General features: G+C 40.0%; 1 protein-coding gene across 1 annotated transcript; it reads right to left on the bottom strand.

The window, feature by feature from the left end:
* Window positions 1–1,327: 1,327 nt before the first annotated feature.
* Window positions 1,328–18,304, bottom strand: LOC124860777 (plastin-2-like). Its single transcript, XM_047354343.1, has 17 exons — window positions 18,288–18,304; window positions 15,280–15,526; window positions 11,273–11,342; window positions 9,997–10,148; window positions 8,368–8,497; window positions 8,115–8,247; window positions 7,942–8,023; window positions 7,688–7,853; window positions 7,439–7,578; window positions 6,934–7,029; window positions 4,956–5,142; window positions 4,779–4,857; window positions 4,575–4,695; window positions 4,362–4,495; window positions 3,934–4,057; window positions 2,578–2,702; window positions 1,328–2,406 (listed from the first exon to the last, which is right to left on the bottom strand). Exons 1-17 carry the CDS (start codon window positions 18,302–18,304, stop codon window positions 2,274–2,276), a joined length of 2,136 nt encoding a protein of 711 aa, XP_047210299.1. The 3' UTR covers window positions 1,328–2,273.
* Window positions 18,305–18,697: the final 393 nt, after the last annotated feature.

The following is an 18,697-nucleotide window of genomic DNA, read 5'->3' as shown; positions in this document are numbered from 1 at the left end:
GAACACATCTGAACATGTCTCAGATATTATTTAAGCTCTGCATGGAAAACAAAATTTTTTACTGTGTTTTATTTAACTTTTAAAAAATAATGCAGAGCAGAGAATGATTAGTTGGAAAAAATGAAAGCATAGACCAACAGGAAGCACTGATCTATGGATACCAGCAAGTGGAAAACTCACACACCCTGCTCTCTCCAGCACAACAGTTTCAATTGAAAAAGTTAGAATTTATATAGAGTAACAGCCTTTGCTATTTTCACCAGTTCTTTCAGGATTGTGTTTGATTCTATGAATAAAAAGAGACAAACAACTTTGATCTTTCATTCTAACCATTTGCCTAAGGCCCCCTTAATGCTGGCCTAAGACTACAACTGAGTGATAGGGTTCTACAAATGTTTCATTGATCATTGAGATTCATTATTGTCATGGCATAATTTCTGGGTCCTGGGTGAAGTTTGGAGGAATCTGCTGATAACAGGGGTGGCTTATACACGACCTGTGGGCCGAGTGCACCTCCACGATTTGGTCATCAGAGAATTTGAAGAGAGAGCAGTCACTCACCTTTTGCTAAGGCTAAATCAAAATTTCTTTAGAAAACTTTTGGCACAGCAGCTGTAATTTTCATAGGGTCCCGCAGTTCTCTCCAACACCAAAATAAATAGTGCATAATTGCAGCATGATTGCAGCATTATTCTTAAAAAGCAACTTTCCATGCTTCAGAACCTCTGTGATCAGATCGCCGTGATTACTGATAAACACAAATTGTTCTGAATTTTACATGCATGATTCATTGAGTTTACTCGCAGCGATATGTGCACGGAATGTGTAACAGGAAAACATTTTTGTGAGTTCTGGATGGAGACCCAATTAACAGCATCCTGTCATGATGTTGATAAGCTCATGAAAATACAGTACTTTCATCGTTTCCTCAGCCACAGCGCGGCTGAAACTGATGTTGGTGGCGCAGAAACCTCCTTTATATACAGTGAGATTTTGCTGATTATAGAGAAATATCAACATGTCGATATGATACCTGTGGGAGTGTCACTGTGATAGGTTGGCAATGAAAGATTTGGAAAAACCAGTATGTGCAGAGTACTAAAAGCATGGCAAGATTGTAATTACTGTCACAAATTTCAAATAATTCGTCTGAATGTCGTGGAGATGTTTGAAACCATGGGGAGTGCTTAGTCTGGCGAGAGGAGGGCCTAATTAATGCAGAGAATCATTAAAATAAAAAAAACAATAACAGCTTTGCTAAGTATATGGTATAGAATGTATTTTCATATTCAAGTAACACATTTATAAACAATTATGCAAAGAAGACTGTCAAGACAAATGGAAAGAAATTTATTTCACACAAGAGATCTGATTGTACATAGTCATGTCGGGAGGTTTAATTGGATTACAGAGTATTTTAAACCAGTTTGCATTACAATTACATGATTGGAAGGCAGACATCTTTAGAGAATATTAGGGCTCATAGGAGTTTTAAAACATTACAGATGCAGTGGAATGTATGAGAAGCAGCAGCACAAGGAGCTGCAGCATTTGGTCATTATTTGATTGTGAGTTCATATTGTTTTCCTTCGTTATTACACTCACAGTGTTATAATAACGGTGAGGCAATAAACTCAGATGTTGCCGATGTAAAATCAACATTACGGTCAGCTTGGACTCACCACCAGTTTTTACTTATTTACTGTATTGTTGGAACTTTCTATGAAAGCAGCAGCAGTTTGAAATCAGCATGGAGTTATAAAATAATCTGCTTTTGCTTTAAGTACAACACTTTTCTGCAGTTATTAATGTTGTTTTTGTTATTATTTAAAAATCAGAGGAAAATACCCAGACTTTGGTTTTAAATATGCGAAATTGCTGTCTCTAAAATACAACTCAAAGAACATTTTTGGGAAATATTTGGTTGGATAGTTTCAGTCTTAATGCAGAATCAATCAATCCTACTCTACTAAATGACTTTCATTTTACGGACCATCTAAAATCTAACAAGGCTTCAGTCAGACTGAAAATTCTACAATAAAAGGCATTCTGTGAGGATTATTATGGCTTTACTTTGATAAATGCTCTTCCTGTGAACAGGCTGGCACAAAGCGGAACCGAGAAAGGAGTGATGCATCATGGGAAAAAAGCTAAATATAAAATACACAGTACCACCATGTTTACTGTCTTTATGTCTTGGCAGGAGAAGACCGTCCCTATGTGTGTGTGTAAGTTTGTGTCTGTGAGGGTGTAGATGTGTACGTGCTGCTCCTTTAAGCCTTCTTCATGCCCCGCCCCATCAGGCAGGCAAAGATGGTCATCACCATTTTAGGGTTGACTTCCACCAAGTCCTCAGGCAGGGCGTAGACTTTAGCGCCGATCTTCCTCGCCATGGAGATGGCATACCTGTGGGTAGGAAGGTTTAAAAGAAGAATCACTTTGAAAACATCTCATTAAGTAAAGGGAATTATTGGTTTATCTCTGATGAGGCAAAATAAAGGTTCTTGCCCCACTACATGTTCATGTTTTAGACCTGAAATAATCAGTTTGTAAGAGATAAGTACTGCAGGTGATTACTTGGCATTGTCCAGTTTATCTTCATCTGACAGACTGTCTCTTTTCACCAGGTCGGAGTTTACGCTCTGAGGCTGAATGGCATCAATCAGGTCCAGAACTGGAAGACTGGTGCTGATAACTTTGTCCTTAACAGAAGAACAAACACAACAAATTAGTCAAAACTTCTAATAATTGCTACTGGACCGTTCTAAGACATGAACGTGCTTTGATCTAAACCATTCCATTGTAGCGCTGGCTGCATGTTCAGGGTTGTCGACCTGCTTGAAGGTGAACCTCGGTCTTTTCCAACAGGTTTTCTTCCAGGACTGACCTGTATTTAGCTCCATCCATGTTCTCATCTACTCTCGCCAACTTACATTTTCCTACTGAACAAAAGCAGCCCCACAGCATGATGCTACAACCACTCTGTTTTACTGCTTCGATTTTGCTTTCAGGCTGATGTGCAGCTACCCTTTAAACACCACAGTGCTATGCATGTAGGCCAAACATTAAATTTTGGTCTAATCTGAGCAGTGCACTTTTTCCACATGTTTGCTCTATCCCTACATGGCTTTTGACAAACCTTTGGTACTTCCTATAGCTGTTTCTTGGTCCTCACAATGCTGTTGGTTCACTAATGTTCTGTATCAAACTTCTGAGGAAATTAAACACAGGTAGAGTTTATTTAATAATTAGACGACTTCTAAAGGCGTGCGAGATAGAGGACCCCGGAATGCAGACTAGTAGGCAGCATGACGGTAAGTGCAAAACCACTTCATAAAAAACAAAAACTCACTCTCAGAAGAGGCAGGAACAAAACAATAAACGGACAGGCAGGACAGGCTTGGCATGATCCACAAAACAAGACGTGAGCATGATTTGGCCACAAGACATGATTTGAGAAATGTTTCCGCGCTGAATAACTGAACAGGTGTGTATATATGGAGTGTAAAACAGGTGGAGCAAGGAGACTGATTAGCTTGGAGCAGGTGAACCGGAAAAGGTTAATTGACAGACAGAACAAAACGTGGCTGGAGCAAAAACAGAGAATCTTGAATACAAAACAAAAACTAAAGCATGACCAGGAAAATAATAAACAGAAGCATGATTCAAAAACTGTGAGAACATATAAGAAAAAACCAAACACCAAACAACCCCAAATCATAACAAAAGGATGGCTCTGGACTTTATTTTAGGGCATCAGAGTAAATACCGAAGCACACACCACACTTCTCAGGTCAAGATTATTTGCTATTTAGTCTTAATCTTCCACATAAAATCCCACTAAAATTCACTGAAGTTTGTGATTGTAACGTAAACATTGTGGAAAAGTTAATACTATTGCAAAATGCTGGTTAATCAGTTTGTGTCACTTGCCTTAAAGCTTTTGATGGAGGATGTCTTGCCAGCTTCCTTCAAAGTCTTATTGACCCACGAGATGATCAAATCATCTCCAGCAACCTCTCCATGCCCGAGGTCCGCCAGCACGTTTAAAGTGTACCTGCACCATTTTGATTGGTATTATCAGACTTCACCATCATTGATTTTGTGATGTTTTACAAAGAAATTACACAAATTCAAAGTGAATCTCAAATTTTCCAGAAAGTTCCTGTGTTTTAAGTTGTCCGTAGAGTGACGCAGCCTACCTTTGCCTGTATGCCTCTGGAAAATGCTAACTACTCACCCAAACCTGGACAAACAGCGCCCCCTCCCTGTCCTGCAACTGTATACCAATCCCTGTATCCCCGTAGAAGCTGAAAATGTGGTTTTGTTCATGTGAGCCAGAAAGGGAAATGTATAATCACCTCCTCATCAGCTGCCACACCAGCGCCAGGGTGAGAGTCTCGTTTCCATCGTTCAGGTCCTGACCTCCGATTCCCACCAGGGAAAATCCGGCTTTCTTCTTACCCAGCTCCACAGCATAGTTGCAGTTTTCAATCTGTTAAAGAGAAACAAACAAACCCATGCAGATCTATCCAAATTTAGTTTGACGTTTTTTTTTCTGCCTCCATACTGACCTTCTTTAAGTGACCTCCTCCTACTCCCTTAAAGGGAGGAAGGTTGACTTTGTTGTCCCAGTCCACTGGCACTTTAATCTTTTCATACAACTGCAGAATTACTATGGCATCCTGCAGATCTCTGCATGCAAACACAAACACACACAGATGCTGATGTGGTAGTGAAGAGAGAAACATCCCTGCAGCAGAAGGAGAGGCACTGACCCATAGATGTAGTGAACGTGTGGACTGACTCCCAGCGAGTTCATCCAGTTCCTGAAAGTTCTCTCCTCTCTTGTCTCACCTAAGACACAGAAAAGCAGAATGTTGAAGCCTGCACAAGTCTGGACACAAGTAGAAAAACTTTTTAAGAAAGCTAGGTTTTTTTGTATCCGTGCTTACTCTCGAGATTCCAGTCCTGGTTTTCGGGTTTGGTGAGCGCTGGGTGTTTGTTGAAGAGCGTGGCCACGAAGGCCAGGTTGAGTTTGGTGTTTCCGGTCACGATATCATTGGCAGTCACAAACTGACGGCAGCCCAGCCGTTCGGCCTGTTTCAGCAAACATTCGGCTCTCTTTTTAAGGTCTTTCTCCTAGTGACACAAATACAATGCCATGTTAAAGAGTAATAAACGTCTCTAAAATACCCCCGAAGAAAAGCAACAACCCCGAATAAATGGCCGCTACATACATGTAGGTATTTTAAAAAAAACGTTTTGCACCCTTTTTTTTAATACATTTTTGTTATTGCTACAATTATGACATTTTTTAAGATGGACAAGAACAAGAAAAACAATATTTGATGCTGTAGAATATTATATATTATGTACAGTTTCAGTGAGAAATGCTGGGCTTTAATTGGTACATTAGAGTATTTTTCTGGGTTGGACTGACAATACAACATAGTGGTTCAATAAAGCTTACAGACAAGAAGTATTAGTTTGAATTTGATGTGGTTTTCTCTAATCCACAAATGTTCTAAATCTCTAAAACATGTGCAAGCACAAATATATACATATACTCCCTGTGATATTTGATTAAATGTCCCTCAGCACGTTTCCGAGAGTTGCTTGTTTTCTGTAGCCATAAAAACGTTTCTGGCATAGTTCTGGCTTCAAATTTGATCACCTTCTTAGCAGAATTAATCGAGTTATTTACAATTTGTTGCTTTCCTGGCACAATCACACCGTTTTAAGCGTAGACCATACATTTCTAAAGGTGTTGAGGTCAAAACCGTTCCAGAAGCTTAATGTTAGGCTGCTTAATCTATTTTAAAACCAGTTTTGAGGGATGAATGGGATCACTGGCCTGTTTGAGAACCAATATGTGTTCAAGGTTCAACAATCTGACCACCAAATGTCACCATCAGATTGAAGGGAATTAGTTAATATGTTCAGTACAAACCCAGGAACAACCAAGGCTTAAATCTAGCACATAACATGAGGTGGTAAAACACCAGTCCACAGTAAAAGGGGTTTAACATTAGAATGAACTCATACCATGAAAAAGCAACACATTCAAACTTAATGGAAACAAGCAAAGCCTGAAATGGCTTTTGGAAAAAGGTGTTATGGGAAAAATGAGCTATTTGGTCACAATTTCAGGAAGGATATTTGGAGGAATTAAGAGGAGGCTTTCAAACCTACGAACACTTGTATCACCCATGAAGCATGATGGTGGCAGTGTCATTCTGTGGGCCTGTTTTACTGGTACGTTAAACAAAGTGCATGGAATAATGAAGAAGGACCTCTGAAACTAGCTTCAAACCAACAGCTAGGTGGTTGGAACCTGGACAGAACTGGATTTTCCAACAGAACACTCACCTCAAACACACATCAGAACCGGTTTTGGAATGAATAAACCAGGCTAACATTGATCTTCAAGAATGTTCTCCAGCTTTGCAAAGATTGGAAGAAAGAAATAAACAATAACCCGTGGACAAAAGGCTGCATGTGGTCAAGCTGGTGTACAATCAAACTGTGGAGAAAAAAATATATACATATTTTTTTCTGAAACATGAAATAAAATTTGGAAATCCCCAATTTTTATTTTAGTTTTTCCAAAATATTTCCAAGGTCTTCTGTGGGAACCTAAAGGTGAAGAAAATACTAAAGTCCTGCTCAGAAAAACAGAGCAAGCTGATATCCCAAACTCAAAATAACCCCGGAAGGAAGCAGGAAGAAGATAAACAGCCTTCATTCCGCCTAAACATCCACATAAATAAACTTCCTACACTGAGTTTAGTCTGAACCACAAATAGATTAAAGATTGACACCCATGACATAACTAACATGTTCTGCTGTGTGCATATCCACCGGTTTTGGGTGACTGACATGATAGTAAAGGAGTAAAGTAAAGAAGATGCAAGTCGGCTGCAGACTCACATAGAGACCAGTCATGTCGATCTCAATCCGAGGAACGCCCTCTTTGCTGCCATCTGGAGCGATCTGCTCCAGCAGATGGAAATACGCCTTGGAGTCCTGCGTGGAAAACCCAGACACTTAGTGGGATGTGACGAAAACATCAGATTTCAACACAATGCATGCTGGGTTTTTTCCCTGGATTCCGCTTAATCAGCTGTACATGACAGTACAAGAAGTCGGCATTCCTTCAAACTACACAAGTTACACGTGGTTTTAAGAGCAGGTTCTGTGGAGGCAGGGATTCACAGAACTGAGCTGTATTCTGGATTCCAGGAATGTGCCGAACAAGATGGTTACAACCATCAAATAAAAATCAAACAAGCTAAAATAGATTATACATTATGTTAGGACCATCAACACCAAAGAGAGAGAATGTGTGAAAAACTTCTACAAACTCTTATAATAACCCAGCAGCATGAGCAGAGGAACATGTAATAATCAGAGCCCCACAGTGATGGCTTCTAACCTTAATATCTCCAGAAAAGTTTGATATGGACATGCCAGCATTCCTCAAATGGAAATTGGCCCACCGCAGCAGCAGCTCTTCAGGACTGAGTTTCATCAGCGCCTCCAGACTCTCCCCCTCCTCCAGCAGCGCTGCAAGGGCTGGGAAACGGAAGATGTTTAAAGAGGATCAAGACGTGGAAATTAAACGTTGTATCATTCTGTTTCTGCAAGCGTGTCCAGCAGCCGTGCCTGTTTGTGTGTACTGCACCTTCGTTGCGGCTCAGCTTTATATCTGCAAACAGTCCGATCTTGATAATCTGCCAGAGGAGGCCGAGCACCAGGTGAGGCTTGCCCTCCTTCAGGTCCTGAGCGCCGATGTTGACCACTTGGCACCCGATGGCTGAAGCTGAGTTCAGAGCCAAGTTCAGGTTCTCCTGTTGGTCCAAAGTCAGGTGGAACTCACTATTTAATCCAACTAATGATAAGGAATAACTGATTTGAGTTAATATGCATCTGTATTACCTGTGTGGTGAAGGCAGTGAGTTTCTTCTTGTTGATAGTTCTCTCATCAATGGTGTCGGGAACAGACAGGTTGATGAGTTTACTGCAGCAACGAATGAGAGGAAATCACACCAAGTTTAGAACCTGAGAACAAAGGTCTACAGGGAAAAAAGGAAGTGATGGTTAAGGTCTACCAAAGCAAAATGCCATCGGCCACAGCTTTAAACAGATGTCCGGTGGTAGGGTCAACGGGCAGAACATGTTTACAATCTGGGTCCTTCTCCAAAGCTGAGTTGATGAAGTTGGCGAAGGCGAAGCGCTCCTGTTCTGAAATGGAGTCAAGTGTTACATCCCTTCAACTGGAATGTTTTTAAACCTAATGATGTGGAGGTATAGGCTCAGGCGGCTTCTCTGTTCCTTTCGAAGAGCTTGTGGAGCCATACTAACCAGAGATGGAATGCTGAGTTCCCTCACTGGAGGTCTCACTGGTGCCTTTGATGGCCACAACACCTTCTCTCTTGCTGAGAGCTTTCCTGAAACCCTGAGCCATGCGGTCATCCTTCATCTCATGGAAGATCTGAATGTTCAGAAGAAAGACAGGTCCAACAGGTCGGAGTCAATGCAGCAACATACTTCAAGACATTAATGGTTTCTCCATCAGTGAGGGGCCAGTCTAATCAAAAACAATAAGTCTAACAATTTAGCAACTTTAACACAGCACCTTTTAGTTTTACTCACACTCTGGCAATTTGGTTGAGCTGCTGAAAATCCCCAGGAGACATTTTTAAAGTTTGACCCAATTTGGTTTTTTCTGTCTCTTTAAAAAACCAAGCAACATGTAGCAGAATCTGGGTCAACATTTGTCAAAATTATTATGAAATTCTAATTTTATTACATGTAAGAAGCAAAAAATTAAAAAAGGTCATCTATTTTATTATTTTTAGCAATTGAGCAAAATTTCCATCCCATGGGAGAGTTTCAAGTTAAAGCCAAAAAGAACACAAAGGCCTGTCTCACAATTCCCAAAAAACATCGGGATTATCCTCGAGACCTTTGGGAAAATATTCTGCGGACTGACGAGACAAAAGTGGAACTTTCTGGAAGCTGTGCGTCCCTGGTATAAAACTAACAGCGTTTCAGTAAGGTAACACACCAAGGGTCACACATGGAGGTGGTAGTGTGATGGTCTGGGGATGCTTTGTTTATAAGAGATTATAGGTCAGTGTGGGTACTAATGTATTAATGAAACAAACATGAATAACAAGGAGAGTGTGGAGCTGCCTATGTGGCACATGGTCACTGTGAGGTAGAGGGCATTTTCCTGGGGATATCTTGAAAAGCTGTAATTTATTATTTATTGTCTTTTCATTCATCTTTATGTACACTATCGGTCAAACGTTTTAGAACGCCTTTCTCATTTGATGGTTTTCTTCATGTTTATAACTATTTACATTGTACGTAGATTCTCACTGAAGGCATCAAAACAGTGAATGAACACATATGGAATTATGTAGCAAATAAAAAATTGCAAAAGAACTTTGAATATGTTTTATATTTCAGATTCTGTCAATGAACGTCTGGGAAGTTCTTTTAAAACTCTTTGGAAAACTATTCCAGGTGATCACCTCGTGAAGCTCATGGAGAGAATGCTAGGGGTGCAAAGTAGCAATCAGAGCAAAGGGTGGCTATTTGGAAGAATCTAAAACATAAAAATGTTTAGAGCTATTTCACACTTTGTGTTTACTACATAATTCCACGTGTGTTCGTTCATAGTTTTGTTGCCTTTGGTGAGAATCTACAATGTAAAGAGTCATGAAAAAAAGAGACCCATTAAGTGCGAAAGTGTATCTAACACTTTTGATCAGTAGTGGAGATCTTGATTTGTTTTTGTAACATAATTATCGTTCTTACCATGGACTATCCATCACTTTCAAAGACAGTCGATGACAATTTATGAGTTAAACATAACAAACAGGTGATTTTTCAGTCCAGTGTTAGTTAGTTAGTTAGTTAGTTAGTTAGTTAGTTAGTTAGTTAGTTAGTTAGTTAGTTAGTTAGTTAGTTAGCGTTACCTACAGCGGTGAACTCCTCAAAGTCGATGCGGCTGTCTTTGTCTCGGTCCAGTTTCTGGAGTAGCTCCCGGATCTGGTATCCAGGCAGCGGACAGCCCACCTCCCGGAAGAGATCGCCCAGTTCGGAGGCGCAGATGTAACCACTACCGTCCACATCTAGACAGGGTGGGGGAGTAAGCAAAGAGTTTAATGGGGTCCTCAGTGTCACATATGCTGTTGGAAACACGATAAAAGGGTTCCAGTCCAACTGCTTGTTTGCCAGAAGATGAGCACTCATTAATTTTGTCAGCATGGAGAGGAAGATTAGAACTTCGTACAAACATCGGCCCAGCTCCTGTAGCTGCTGGCCACTGGTGCGGACCAGGGTCACTACTGTTCTTGCTACTACCCACATTGAGGAGGATGGTACGAGAGGTAGAAAAAAATCCCCAAAGCTCGCAGTTAAAGAACTCCAGCAAAGAATGACCTCTTAGGGTCAGCGAGTTTCTACAACAACCATTACACGCCGTCTACGTGCCTACCGATTGTTTAGCAGGCAGGACAGGAGACAGCCTTTTCTTTCCAACCATCACAAATGTAAAAATATGGACTTTGCTAAACTCTACTGAGACTTTAACTGGAACTGTGTGCTTTGATCAAATAAGATGAAGATAGAATAGAGAGGGGGATCTGTCATGCTGTGCGTCTTTTTGTCTTTCAGATACCCTGGGAACCTTGTTAGAATCACATTGCATCGTCAACCCTTGAATATATCAGGACATTTCCAATAAAAAATTGAAAATGGAGGATGCTTGGTTCTTTCAATAAGACAATGATCCAAAAAGTATGGCAGAGGAACACAAAATGAACCGTCTGCCCTGACATCAAAGTCGCCATACCTAAATCCCTAAAAAAACTGTGGGTTTCTCTCTCTGTAGGCTCCAAACTTGTGAAATGTTATAGGAGAATGTTACGAGCTGTCCTAAAGAGGGCTTCCAATAAGCATACCAGAAATGATTTTATTAAACAAAAATTTTTTAAAATTTTTTTCCCCAATTAATTACATTTCTTCAAATTAAGAATGGATTTTTATTAACCTACTGCAAAAAAAAAAAAACAATGAAGGTTCTAGCTCATCTTTACCAGGTGCAACAATAAATTCTTCCACATCTGCACCATAACAAGCATCTGTCTCTGTTCTTGTCCCGACTCAGGCACACGACACGTGTTCATCAGCTGTTGTGTTTTCACTGAGACACAATGATGTATCTGCAGGATCTGCTCACTGAGAGCTAACTCACCGACTTTCTGGAAGCCCAGCCTGATCTCCTCCAGCTCCTCGGCGCTCACTTTCTCAGACATGCTGATGACCTGTAGGAGAGACAAATGTTTCAGGCGTGATGACACATCATCATGAAACTGACTACGGCACAGATCTCTCCTCCTGTTAGAGGATTACTTCCTGGCAGTGCAAATCGATCTGTGTCAAAGCTGGATGGAGCAGATTCCCAGTTACTCTTTGTTTCATCCATAAATAACAAAAACAAACCCCAGCTTGGTCTGACTAAATCTGTTTAATTTACTGCACTGAAATACAGAGTAGAAGGTCTTGCTGCTCTGTTGGTTCCATCTGTCAGATGCCCCAGCAGGTTTGCTAGTATATGCATGGACCAGCCTGGAGCTTTACTGCAGCAGAAAGCCTGCAACTTTATCTATTCAAAACTTAGGCTCCATCGATCTGGAAATCCTCATGGCTTCATAAAAATGAATGCAGGCTTCATAAAACATTATCATATTCTAATAAAAGTTACAGAATGCATTGTCATACCTTGTGCAATATTCCTCTATAAGGTTACTCAATGGGTCAAACTGAGAAGGATATGATTGACATTTGCTTGTTGCAGACTGAATTGTTTTGATACATCTTCCGCTACAGGATATTCCGTCCCATGAGCTGAGATTTGAAATCAGATCGGGTCAACTGAAACCCGAGAATTCTCCAGCACGGTCCAAAACTCGTTAGGTTTTTTCAAAATGGCTAAAAAGACAGACATGGCTGAAAGCATTGGCTCTACAAGGGGTCTATTTTCAGATATAACAGATATGTGCAACTCTGCAGAAGAAGCAAAGCTCTTGTGTTTCTTGGTATCCTGTTACATTGCCTAAAACCTTGGAGAATGTTCTAGAAAGTACTGTTGTGGATATCTAGTTCCAGAAATAGGAGCTAGTGAGATGACTGGGTTTTGTTGTGGAAAGCATTTAGCTGCAGAGGGCAGAGTCATTTTCATTATTTTAGACAGAGAGCAATTAGGCTGACATTCCCTGATAACAAACATTACATGATTAAAAAGATGTCTCACTGTCAGAGTCTGTCACTGTTTAGATTTAAATAAGAGACGTTACAATTAATTCAAATGCACAGATATAAAACAAGGTATAAAATATGGTTGGTTAAAATATGGTTGGAAATGATCCCTAACCCTTAACTAGCATTTCCGTACAGTCTTGAACCATTGCATATCTGCTGTATTTTACCTTTGCGTATTTTCATTAAAATATGCAGGTAAATGATCATAAAAATGCTCCAATCTCACATGTGATTCAATTTAGTTGTACATTATGCACAAACTTTGCGATGCACTCTATTTCATCCATGACTTATCATGAACTAAAAATTTACTGTGGGATGCTTTCTACCAACCATGTGTCAGTTCATAAAAAGCTTATTACTTTTCAACGAAAAATAAACTCATGAGCAATGTCTTAAATAGGTGAGTACAAACTGGTTTGATTACAGGCTTGAAATTGAAGTAGAAAGGGACAACATAGGTTTGCAAATTTCCATAGCTGTCATCCCTTTTTACTTTAATGCCAAATGGGAAACAAATACATGAACAGGTGAACTGACCCCGAGCCTTTGAACCAGTTAACTCTGGCAGATTATGACCCTAAATCAAACCAGAATTATTCCACCGGACCTCTTACCTGTAGATAGAATTTATCTAACTCATGAAACCACATGATCTGACTGTAAAGTTTGAATACAGAAAATTACTCTAAACCATTGGTTGTCAAATCAGACACAAACTGTTCCCCCCGTACGGATTGATGATTAACTGGTGTGAAATATCTGGTTGGGAGACAGCACCATTTCCTGCACGACAACAGTCTGCTGTAAAACATCCTAAACTGCAAACTGGCAAAATGGCGTGAGCAAAATGACCAGCACTCTTTCAGAAGATCTGTGAAATTTTGGGGTCCAATAAATCTTCTTTATCTTCAACTTTAACCTCACATCGTACCAAATTCATCTTAAGTATTTTTTTCTTTACTACTGACAGTAAAGTTAGACGGACTAACAAAACTCTGACATTCATTTATCTAATGTGTATGGTTACCATGTTATGTAGATACAAAGATAACCAATTTCTTCTTGACATTCATTTTGCTGGTATTTGCAAGCAATGATGTGACAAAAACACAAAGAAATAAAGTGACAGCATGAAGCACTGGGTTTATGGTATATTTACTTTCTTATGATTCAATAAAATGTGTACTCTATTGTATTTTATATCAGTTTAGCTTGTGCTACAGTGAGCTCTCAGACTGAGTGTATTTTGAGCTTGTGTTAGCTTTGCCATCAATAGAACACCCCCCCCCCCCCTACGTTTCTGTGATATTTTGACCTGAAGCAACTGCATTCAACCCAGACTCGTCCACGTCCAAATCTACACAGTCCGTCTTTGCATAATTGAATCAAGCTGCAGCACGACAAACAAACAAGCGAGCTTGGTCTAAGGGATGGCATGCAAACACTATGGTTGAATAGTCAAAAAGAATGGCATCATAATGGACGCACAGGCAGGTGGTAAAGGGCCAAAAACAATTCTTAAATCACCTGTGACAAATGTATTATGGGACTGGTAAACCGGGCTTTTGTTTCCCAGATTATTTGAATAATGAATTCAGAAGAATTGTTATTACTGCAAATACCATACAGACAGTTTGATCAAGGCAGTGGATACGTTACTCCTCACAGCTACAAACTACTGATTTAGAAAGCCAATAAAAGGCATTTTCAGTATTTTTTCACAATTCAACCTGAACAATCAGAGCTAATCAAAGCAAAAATGGACTGGATTCTGCTCTCTGGCCGATTCATTATTGCATCTACAAAACATATTAACAAAATTTCTGCAGCCTAAATTTAGACAAGTTTGTTTAATAACACAAAGATTAGCAGTAGAGTGATACTGAATATCTCATCAGTCTTTTTATTTATGATTTTCTTGACAATGACTTCACATTCAGCCAGAACAGCCAGAGGTAGACTAACAGACACATGATGCTAACTAAAAACCCAATAGGATCGATAATTAGATGCACGGATTAGAATTCCAGGCTGATACCAATGTGATATTTTGACAGATTAACAAAATCCTATAATTTAGGCATCAAAGCATATCTCCCTAACATTTGATTTTAATTTACCTAAAAAAGTACATCAGAGTGCATGCTCTTGGTTGTTGGGTTTTTACAAATTGATGAAAAGTTCTAATTTTGTATTAAATTTAATAAACAAGACCTGCTGATGACCGATCAAGACAAAATCGGCCCATTCCAATGCTTCACTGATGGATTTATGCATCTCTAATTTCTAATGGGCTTTTCAGGATATTTAGTTCATAAAAGCTGTTTCACACCAGGTCAGAGAATACCTGGTTTCTGTCAGATCTATAATTAGTGGCCACAAGATGTCCCTGTTTTTAGGGTGAATTGTCTTTCACTTCACTGACGTCAAAGACAACAGAACCACAATGGATTCATGTATCTGACTGAGTCTGAGCAAACTGGTCACCACTGAAGCACCCTGTCCAGGTGACAGGTGAAGGTGCGCTGGTCATCTCCCAGGCCAGTTTAAAAAACAACCTCTGTAGAGCAAACACCTAGTCAGTCTGGGTGGTATTTGCACATTAAGAGACAGAGGGCCCAATCCTTCAGCCACTGCAGCAGCAGCGATGCTCTTGATCCAAGGAGTGTCTGGAATAAGGATCATCATGTCCATCCTGGGACACGGCTGATGCTCTCTGTCTAGAACACACCAACCATGACTTTGCTCATAACATCAACATTCCTAGGTTGGATGTTCACGTAATGGTAATTCTACTTTCTCAGCTGTATGACATTGTGAATAATTCTCCCCTCTGGCAAACTGCAGTACTGTTATTGAATAGAAGATGTGCCGCAATAATAAATCAATAGGTTATAACATGTCTACAGACACCCCCGAGAAACATCGTCTCCTTACCTGAAGTCTGTTGGTGCAGTTCGCTGAAACCTCCCGGGGAAATGTATCCCTCTGTCGGCCTGCCTCCGCCCCTCTGTCCCGTCTTTTACGGCTGACACCGCCCGGTGAGAGGAGCCGCTCCGCCCCCACTGCGCCACCCCTTCCCCCGGGGAGCGAGCCGCCTCCACAGCCAGCTCTGGTCACACACACACCAAAAGGTATCACTGAACGACGTTTGCTCACTACTCCTGGTGGAGGTTCACTTCTTCTTTTTTTTTTTTTTTTGCTTTGACCCAAAAATAAAATAAAATACACATCTCAGGTGCGTTGTAATTATGCCAAAAAATCCTACATTTCTAAAGTGTTACCAGTATTTCATAATCATGCCAATTCACATGAATTCAAAATGAATAAACTTTAAAATCATACAGTGCACTGGAAAAGTTTAACTCATATTGTCTCACGAAACCGCAATTTTTATTGTATTTTATTGTGACAGACCAAAACAAGTATTTTAGAACTGTAAGGTCGAGGGGCCAAGTAGTGCTGGCCAAAGTTGTATGGTGCCTTAAGCAGAATTTGACTTGGGGCCCCTCTTTCTGTGAAGAACACCACGACCTCTAACAGTTTTGATATATTTGGTGGAATATGGGAGAGGGGGCCAAGGTTAGTTGGTGGAGCTGGAAGGCCATCACATGGTTATTTGCCGAGATGTTTTTCTGAACCACCTCAGCTCAAACACAAAGAAACGGTTAAACTCGTTACATCAGATTGTAACAATGTTGCAATCTGATTGTTACAACAATCAAACAATTTAGATTATTGTTTCTACTTTAACAAAGTAAATTTGCCAATTCCTTCAAATCCTAAATTCAAATTGAAAACAATTATAATATTGTAAAACATTTAAATTAATCTATACTGAAACTGTCAAATGAAATTTATTCTCTCTTTCTCAATAAACAAATATATACATTTTGGATCTATGGTCTGTGTTAAAATTCAAGACTTTATGGGAGGCCCCTGATGGTATGAAGGCCCTATGCACCAGGTTAGTTCCCTTTGCCCTTGGCCGTCTCTACCTTATAGATTCATCCTTCATCCAATTACAGCTGCAGGTCTTTGCACATATTCTCATTTGGATTTAATTCTGGACTTTGACTGGACCGTTCGAACACATCAGTATGCTTTAATCTAATCTACTCCGGTTGCATGTTTAGGATCATTGTTCTGCTGGACAGTGAACCGACAGCCCAGCCTCAAGTCTTTTGCAGCCTCCAACATGTTTTCCTCCAGGACTGCCCTGTATTTAGCTCCCTCCATCTTCCTATCATCTCTGATCGGCTTCCCTGAACAGCCCCACAGCATGATCCTGCTGCAATCATGCTTCATGGTTGACATGCAGTGTTATTTGTCCTCCACACATAGCATTTTTTCAGCAAAAGCTTGCTTTTTACCACTCTACCATCAAAGCCAGCTTTGTGGAGGGATAGGTGCCCTGTCAACAACTAGTTTGTATCGGTAGCTCCTTCAGAAATGCCGTGGGATCAATTCAGTCAGTTTAGGCTGACGCCCATGTCTTGGTAGGTTTGTATTTGTGCCATAATCTTTCCTTTCTGGGATGTTGCTTTGAACAGGGTTCTGTCAGATGTAGGAAGCCTGTGATATCAGATCTGGAAAGAGTTTGACTGGAAAGTGAAAACTAGATTTTTCAGAACTCCATTAAAAACCTTCCTTTCTCAACGTACAACTACAGATACTGTAGATGTTGGAGGAATTGTGGTATGGTCGCTGATCACACTCATATCTTTGGTAACAGGACAAAAATTAAAACCTTTTGGGAGAATATTAAACAGTGGATTGAGGACATTCTAAAGACAGATCTCCCCATGAGCCCTCTTGTATTTCTGCTGGACATCTACCTCAAGGATCTACTCACCAAAGATCAATGTTACATATTACACAGTCTAGTATATGTTGCAAGGAAGATTATTACCATAAACTGGATCAAACCCGTTCACCACCTGTTGTTCAATGGATCCAATAATTGAAACATGTTTATATGATGGAGCATCTGACTGCTGAATTACAAATGAAAATGGATACTTTTTTCACAAAAATGGCTAAGACTGTCTCTTCTATTTGACAAGTTTTTTGAAAGTACACCCTAGCTCTGCTTATATATATAGTTATTGTTTGTTTTAATACATGTTTATTTAGCCAAATTTCAACACCTTTTATGTTTTTTTTCTCTTTTGTTATCTATGAATTGCCTTTCTTGTTGTACTTTGAGGCAATAAAGTTCATATATATATTAGGGCGGGTTTTTTATGTTTAATTTTTTTTCCTACAAACTCTCATTTAGGTTGACAACAGAGGCCTGAAAATTACTTCTGGCCTCCATTATTTCATCTTTGAAGAACATTTGTTTCAGTATCTTTTTTCCCCTTCAGAGCTTGCCTCACCAATTCCACATTCAGGATTATTGGCACATATTATGAGATTCAGAAGATAAGTAAGGCCCTTTTGTAATAGACTAACTGATGCACAGTTAGTCATGCATGCTGGTGCGTTGAACACCTTCTATATCCCAATTCATAAAGTCAGCGCAAAATATCTTCCCAATAAGGCATGAAACAGAACCTTCACATCAATAGATGTACCGTCATCATCATGCAGAAAGGCAGATGTGTTGTAATTATTGTAATTGCTTTGGATTCTGGATGATTCCTTTGTCCAAGCATGCTGTAGCAGTGAGTGTCATTTTGCATCTAAGCTTCCAGTGCTGCTAGCCTCTACATGCAGGAATTCCTACTCCCTCCCTCGTCCTCTCATTCTTTTCCCTCCTTTCCATTCTTTCTCCTCTTTCTCCTTGTCTCTCACCCTTTCTTCCTGAAGTGATGTGCTGAATCTTGTCACAGTGAATACCTCTCATGTGGCAGGAACCAGAGAGGAAATGTCTAGAAGGCTTTGTCGAACCAATCTTCCTGAGAAACAAAGGTGTGGATTTGGACCGAGAGCTTTGGTACATTAGTGATGGCGGCATGGTGTTAAGTCAGTAACATGAACATTGATGAGACATGAACATGTCTTATTGATGTATGGTTTTCTGATATCTTCTTACAGATGAAAATCTGAAAGCGTCTCATGCATTTTCAAAGAAAACCATTCCTTCAGTATGATGCTGCCCCTGCTATGTTTCACCATGGGGAAGTGTGGAAAATATCAAATCAAGGAGTGTGAATACTTTTGCGAGGCACTGTAAACATGCACTTAATTCACAGCTTAGCTTATCTCATGCAGGGTGACACAGGTCGATGGAGCCTACATGTTATCAGATTTTCCGCCCAAACAAACATTCCCCATTCTCTGGATTTGCCTTTAACTGTTAATAAACGGACCACACAAAAATATCTTTAGGAGAACTTAGAAAGGCTCT

Source organism: Girardinichthys multiradiatus, chromosome 23 (assembly GCF_021462225.1).
Source record: "Girardinichthys multiradiatus isolate DD_20200921_A chromosome 23, DD_fGirMul_XY1, whole genome shotgun sequence".
NCBI classification, from domain to species: domain Eukaryota; kingdom Metazoa; phylum Chordata; class Actinopteri; order Cyprinodontiformes; family Goodeidae; genus Girardinichthys; species Girardinichthys multiradiatus.
This window is presented reverse-complemented; position numbering and strand designations above follow the sequence as displayed.

Excerpts from the sequence above, each read along its gene's own strand:
- LOC124860777 (XM_047354343.1), bottom strand. Across the intron at positions 10,149-11,272 it reads GCTGGGCTTCCAGAAAGTCG|ATGTGGACGGTAGTGGTTAC; the intron begins GTGAGTTAGCTC and ends CACCCTGTCTAG. Across the intron at positions 8,248-8,367 it reads AACTCAGCATTCCATCTCTG|AACAGGAGCGCTTCGCCTTC; the intron begins GTTAGTATGGCT and ends ACTCCATTTCAG.